This window comes from Nilaparvata lugens, chromosome 14, assembly GCF_014356525.2.
Source record: "Nilaparvata lugens isolate BPH chromosome 14, ASM1435652v1, whole genome shotgun sequence".
Taxonomy (NCBI): Eukaryota; Metazoa; Arthropoda; class Insecta; order Hemiptera; family Delphacidae; genus Nilaparvata; species Nilaparvata lugens.
This window is the reverse complement of record NC_052517.1, coordinates 22,355,589-22,363,088: the sequence shown is the minus strand read 5'-3', so window position 1 is coordinate 22,363,088 and position 7,500 is coordinate 22,355,589. Positions and strand designations below refer to the sequence as shown.

At 36.1% G+C, this 7,500-nt stretch overlaps 1 protein-coding gene across 1 annotated transcript in view; it reads right to left on the bottom strand.

Moving 5' to 3' along the window:
• The window catches only part of LOC111057844 (cell surface glycoprotein 1-like), a 2,178-nt gene extending 418 nt beyond the window's left edge, over positions 1-1,760 (bottom strand). Inside the window, exon 1 of the mRNA XM_022345312.2 lies at positions 1-1,760. This exon is cut by the window's left edge and continues 418 nt beyond it. Coding sequence (XP_022201004.2) covers positions 1-1,760 — 1,760 coding nt within the window.
• Between the last annotated feature and the right edge of the window lie 5,740 nt (positions 1,761-7,500).

The following is a 7,500-nucleotide window of genomic DNA, read 5'->3' as shown; positions in this document are numbered from 1 at the left end:
ACTGGGCCGGCGTGAAGGTTAAATGGGTCATCGGATGATGTTGAATCAACAGCTGGATTTGTGTCAATATCTGAAGTAGAGTCGTCATCAGCTGGTTTTGTGTTATCAGATGATCTTGTTTCATGAGGTTGTTTTGGTTGATCAGATGATGTTGAGCCAACAGCCAGTATTGTGTCTTTGACTGATGTGTCAACAGCTGATTTTGTGTCAACAGGTGATTTTATATCACCTGGTACTTCTGTGGCCATCTTGACTGCCCAAGCACCAAGGTCAAATGGGTCAGATGATGCTGAGTCAACACCTGGTTTCATGACTTCAACTGATGATTTAACAGCTGATTTTGCATCTTCGGCTACTGATTCTATAACAACAGTTGGTGTTGTGTCATCTGCAGATATTGAGTTTGCTAAAACTTGTTTGTTTCCAGACAAAGGATCTTCGAAGTATGCTACCTTTCCTATGCTTACACCCTTTGATTTATCTTCATCATTACTAACAGTTGGGCTTTTGTCATCTGCTGATTTTGAGTCATCTGCTAAAGTTTGTTTGTTTTCTGACAAAGGATCTTTGAAGTATGCTACCTTTCCTATGCTTACACCCTTTGATTTATCTTCATCATGACCATCCTTCCCACTTTGTTCTTCAAGAAATATTCTCATCAACTTTGGAATGTCAAGGTTGTCTGAACCATGACTGTTCCTTGAAGTTTCCTCATTTGATGATTCTGCCTTCCCTGCAGTTTCAATTGGTTCATGACCAATCCTTGTAAAGGAGTTTCCAAGAGTTGGAGTGGTTTGTTTTGTTATTGGGATAAATTTCTTCTGAGCATCCTGAAGATTGGAACTTCTTTGACTTGAACCATCTTCTGGAATTGGAACTTCAAGGGGCGCATCCACTACTGCAACCTCAAATGTTATTCTGTCCAGATTTGTCCTATTATTGAAGGTAGATTCTTCAGGATTTGATTTATTCCCTGCTCCATCCCAAGTGACTGTATCATTTGTATCTGGTTCATTTCTGATATCTCCTATGTTTGCTACTCCAGAGGTTGTTGAATTTTGTTCATCCTGGATACTAGTAGAATTCAAACTGTTATCATCCTGCGAACTTGAACTGGAATTCGATGAATCCATGTGATCTTCACCCAATCCATCAGGAACTGTGTTCACCATTGTCAAATTCGAATCTATCATCTTCAAGGTAGCATTCCCCATCGAAAGTCCTTGAATATCCTTTCCAAAGTCAAGTGAATGGTTTGCAGTAACTGCATCATTCTGATAGAAATCCTCAAGATTGGTGTCATTTGTTTCCAAATCCACATCTTTCATCAACAAACTATTTTGATCTTGAATATTTCCTTCATCTGGAGCATCTCCTGAATTCAACTCAATCTGATTACTTTTTGACCATTTCTCATGCGTTATTGTAATTATATCACTGGTCCGTCCTTTATTGTTGTATGAAACTTCCATCATTTCTCCTTGTCTCTCAATTCTACTTTCCTCCTCTTTCATCTCTTTTTCTTCTTCTTCTTCCTTCTTCACACCCTGTTTCCCAAAACTTCCTCCATCCTCTACATCCATTTGAGTTTCACTATCATTCAAATATCTAGTTGTTGATATATCTCCAACAAAATGTGAAGGAATTATCTCTTCTTTTTGTCTTCCAACTTCTTGTTCCTCTTTCATCACCTCTTTTTCTCCTTCTTCACCCTTGTTTATTCCCTCTTTTTCTCCACTTTTCCCCTTTTCTACTCTCATTTCAGATCCACTATCATTAAAATTCCTAAATGTTGATGTATTCCCATCAAAATTTGATGAATTTATACTAATAGAACTACTGTAATTTTGGTCCATATTTTGGTCAATTTTTTCCAAGTTCCCCGACTTCAAAGCTTCATCTCTGTCATAAATTTCTGCAACAATATTGATTTGTTTTCCTTTATCACGATTGAAATCTGATTTTCTTGATGTATTGTCACTTGATCCGTGGTTTTCATCATTCATTTCCTCTGAATCTAGAAATTCGCTATCATTTGATCCGGAACCAGAAGACCAAATACTATTTGTATTATCAATGACATTTCCAATATTTGTGTTATTGATTAAATCATTGATCTCATTATCACTTGAATTATTGATTGTATGACCTATTATTATAGTATCGATTGATTCATTTGAATTTGAAATTTCAGGAGCTCCTAGTTGCTGTAATGGTTCCAATGTATTCAATACTGCCAAATCGAGCTGGTTCTCAATTGGAACTGGGAGAAGGTCTTCAATATTCATTGAGGTAAAGTTTTCTGATTGTGTGTCGTTTATTGTATTATTTGATTTTGAATTATCTGTGATCATATTATTTTTCATTTGTAGTAAATGTAATGTATTGTTGTTATCTGATAATATCTGGTCCCCTTCACTATATTGATTAGATTCTTCGAGAGTGTTTTCTTTTTGAGTGTTTTTGTACTGTTGTGGAGCTTCTGCTTCTCCTTTTCTTTCTTCTTCTTCTTTCCCTTCTTCTTCTTCTTCTTCTTCTTCTCCTTTTTCAACTTCTTCTCCTCCTTTCATACCTCCTCTTCTTTCTCTTACTCCTCCTCCTCCTTCCTCATCACCTCTTCCTTCCCACACTCTTCTTCCTCCTGTTCCACTGCTACTTACTCCTCCACCTTCTTTTTCACTTCTTCCTCCTCCTCCTCTTTCTCCACCAGCACCTTCTACTTCTTCCTCTCCCACATCATCTCCTTCTCGTCTCCCTTCTCTTCCTCTTCCTCCTTCTGTCCCTTCTCTTACTTCTTGAACTCTACCACCGTTTCCTTTCCTTCTTCCACCTCCTCCTTCTCCTTCACTGCTATCTCTCACTTCTTCTGCTACACCTCTTCCTCCTCCTCCTTCTCCACCACCGCCACCTTCTACTTCTTCTCCTCTCATACCTTCTCCTCCTCCTCCTCTTCCTCCTTTTCCTCTCCATTCTCCCACTGCTCTTCCTTCTCCTACTCTTTGAACTCTACCAACTTCTCCTTTTCTTCTTCCTCCTCCATCTCCTCTTTTACCGCTATCTCTCACTCCTTCTGCTCCTCCTCTTCCTCCTCGTCCACCTCCTCTCTCTTCTTCTCCTCGTCCACCTCCTCTACCCTCTTCTCCACTACCACCTCCTCCTCCTCCTCCTCCTCCTCCTTCTCTCCCACCAGCTCCTCCCCCTTCCAAATCTCTCTCTAAACTACCTTGGTCAGAAATATTCAATTTTGGACCCACTTTTTCCTCCTTTATTGTACTCTCCATCGTCAATTCCCCGTTTGAAACCATTTTGTCCCTCTCATTCCCTAAATTCCCATTATCTACCCCGAAAATTCCCTCCACTATCATAAACATCAATAATAAGTACACCAGAAATGGATTTATGTTAAAATTCATCGTCATAAATTCATGGCTTTTCTATGTATCCTCTTCAACAAATTCATACTTCAAAATATTTTGAGTTCCATCTTGAATGTTTTCTGTATTATCTTCGAGGTTTCGCGGTTTTGAGGGATCAAATCATATCACGTGACCTTCTATTATATCAATTTCTATGTTTGGAAGTTAATGTTCTCAAATCCATCTGTGTATAATCTCATGCCACACACTCTATATTATTTCTGTGGATACCGCTCTATGTTGAAATTTCAAATGCAAATTAAAATTCCATTTTTACACGTATTGAATGAATAGAGGAACAAATCTCATTTCCTATCATGCAAGATGTAAATACAAGCTTTATGTGTATTCCTCAACCAATATATTGCATTCTGTAAAAAAATAATTCATATTTCATGAGATTTTACTCATTACCAGCATAACTCTTCGTCTCATTCAACACTTTTTGATTCATTAATCTTCAGATTCAAAAACTCCTTGATTCATAGACTTCTAAACTCATTTTGACTCATTAATCTCCAAATCCCTTGACTCATAGACTTCTAAACTCATAGCGTTCTTGACTCATAAACTCCTCGATACAAGGACTCATAGAAATTGTCCCATTAAATCATGAATATCTTTCATTCAAATGGTTGATCAATCAAAGATTCACAATAGAAAATTATTTCTATTATCTATTATTTCTATATAATATTTCTATTTCTTTTCACAAGAAATTATTTCTTCTATTAATATAATTATTATCACTCATTATTCATGAAGATATCATGAATGAATATTTGAAATATCCCAATGAATTTAGGGAACTGTTTCTCAAATTAGTAATTCTAAATTTTTCGAATCCTTAATGAGGAATCATATTATATTTATTGTATCGAACATCATACCAAGATTTGAATATAAATATTTTATTATCCGTTGTCCTTATCCTATCCCTCTCGCTTTTCACATTGTTTTTCTCATTTTAATCCAATATTCGTAATGTTCCTACCTCAAATTCATCACAGATAGAGATTTACCATATTATATTGCTTCTCATTCTATCACTGATACAAATAAATCCGTTTCTTCCGGATTTCTATGGGATCAGTTGTGGAACATTATTTTTGTTTCTCTTCATGAAAATTCATATTGTAGGATTTCTTCCGCATGGATAACGTAGAACTATGTTCCTGTCAATTTCACTATCTTAACGTTTTCCTTGAAACTTGGCTTTCAAATCTGTTAGATTCCCAACTATCCTATTGACCTTTGTTCATAGTCATACCTGGTTTTTCTATAACAAGAGCATAATATCAATCAATTTTCATCAATCTGTATTATTTTATGGCAAATAAATGAATTTATTTGAAATTTTTCGCATGGATAACGTAGAACTATTGGTCCTGTCAATTTCAATATCTTAACGTTTTTCTTGAAACTTAACTTTCAAATCAGATCTGTTAGATTCCCAACTATCCTATTGACCTTTGTTCATAGTCATACCTGATTTTTCTATAACAAGAGCATATAATCAATCAATTTTCATCAATCTGTATTATTTTATGGCAAATTAATGAATTTGAATTTGAATATTCCATTGTATTCATGGGCGGTGCTCAAAATGATGTTCATATTCAGAGTAGCATCTCTAGTAAAGGTTCGAGTTCTGTTTTAAATTCAGTTCTTGAACAGTATTTTTTGGTTGAATGTTGAGGATGATGATTGATGTTGAATGGGCCCACTATTGATCCGTCCTGTAACAGAGTAAAAAATTCATTAAATTCCAATAAAATACATAGTATAACGACTACTTGATAGCTATATAATGTCTGGCAACCTCATGATACAAAAGATAATACAACTCATAACATGGAACAAAATAGATAGTAGAAGAAAAGAGGAAAATAATATAATGAAGGAAAGAAGTGGCTTATAGTTGTAGGGGATAGGAAATTCACGAATGACGCATCATCACGTCTCAACTACTCAACTGATTAACTTCACATTTGTCATGTAGATTCTTTGTTAACCGAGGATGTTTAATACTTTGAGATTCCAGTTTGTCAAATTTCGAAAAAGACCCTTGTGAAGCACGGGTTACCTGCTAGTATCATGTATAAAGAACACAAAGTGGGAGCTCGCAACGCTCGCTCAATTGAGAGATACAAAAGTTTTATTAGATACATCTAATATTGATATCAAAAATATCCGTAAAATGTATTTTTCTACAACTGCGCATTAAAAAAGAATTTACATACTCAATTCTCCTCATAAAACAGCTTATTTCTGAGGAGAATCTACTTTTTTGCTCACTAACCATCCGCACATGCGCAGTAAATTTTCTTCATGCTCGCAAATCATTCTTGCATGCGCAGAAGAGTTTCTTTACGCTCGCCAATCAGCTGTTGGTAAGCAGCTCGCCAAAAGGTCAGATCTTAACCTAAAAAGTCGGTAATCGTAACTCCGCCGATATAAGTAATTTAACAGGTCTGGGCAGTTGTAGAAGAAATTTTGTATGTAATTCGCATGTAATGCTTCTTTATTACTCTTGCAAAATTATCACGCTCTGCTTCGCATCGCGTGATAACTGTTTTGCGCGAGCAATAAAGTCGTGCATTACGCTCTCAATACATGAATAGCTATTTTCTACAACCACTCGTAAAGTTCTTCTTTACGAACTGAAAACTCATCAAAAAAACAGTTGTTTTGTGAGGAGCGAAGTAGATGCGTAATTCACCCCGCACCCATCCTACCTTCCCCGCACCTCCCCCGCTCCTGCCGCACCTCCCCCGCCCCCTTAGAAGAACCTCTCTCTCTCTCTCTAGAGGAAGAAGAAGGAGAAGAAGAAGAGGAAGAAGAAGGAGAAGAAGAAGAGGAAGAAGAAGGAGAGGAAGATGATACTCTCTCTCTTGTCATGCTCTAGTTAGAAGGAGAGGAAGATGATACTCTCTCTCTCTCTTGTCATGCTCTAGTTAATATAGTCATGGCTAATTACATTTAGTCATGCTCAATTACATTTAGTCATAGTCTATTTGATGATTAATAGTAGAGAGAGAGATATGTGTGAGAGAGAGGCAATCTACTGACAGATTCAAGTGAAACGAACTTAACTGAAACATGTTCTTGACAATGGGTTGTACATACAACGAACACTGCCAGATTTAAGTGAAACGAACTTCTTGTGAAATGAATATCTTACTCTCAAATTTAACTGAAACATAATCATGACAACAAGTTGTACACACAATGAACACTGGGAGATTTAAGTGAAACGATCTTCTTACTATCATAAATTCTAGATGAGATTTTATCATTCTTCCGAGAATATATGTCCAGTAGTAACATTCAAATCCCATCTTTTTCAAAACTCTTTATGTGGCAAGCATAGTTGAATATTCTTTGGAAGAATAATAGTGAATTCAAAGTTTTTTTCTGAATCTATATTGATATAAATCATTCTCACCAAATCTTACATTCTTAACATATTATCAAACTGAAAAACATTGTCATTTCTTGTTGTAGTTTTCACAACACCATGTAGCGACGTTTGCTTAGTGTGAGACAACCTTGGGTGTTATCATTACGCACCAATTCTGCTCTTACCTGATGATTAACATGTTTCAAAATTTCACTTCGGAGAGCATACAAGCACGATTGCTGTTGTGCTCTAATTCAATACGTCACTATTGTCACGTTTTGCAATTTCAGTTCACATAGCTTACAAGGACAAATGCAGTTCCGCTCTAATTCAATACTTGAGTATCGTCACGTTTTTGCAGAGTTCACAAGGACGAATGCATCTCTGTTCTAATTCATTTCAAATTCGTGCATTAACACGTTTCATACATACTCTTGTTTCAGCTTGGAAAAATGCATGTGAAGATTGAAATAGAATGTAGCTATTTCTCCCAAGCAATTTGCATAGTGAAAATCGGTTAAAGATTGATATGATCCTAACTTTAGGGTTTTAGAACATCAGCGTAGATTGAGAGTCCCATCTTATCAGTTATTAAATCACCTACTTGATCTTCTGTCAAATTATGAGATTCGCTTAATCCAATTCATATGGAAACTAACTTTCGCATAATTTCGCACTATT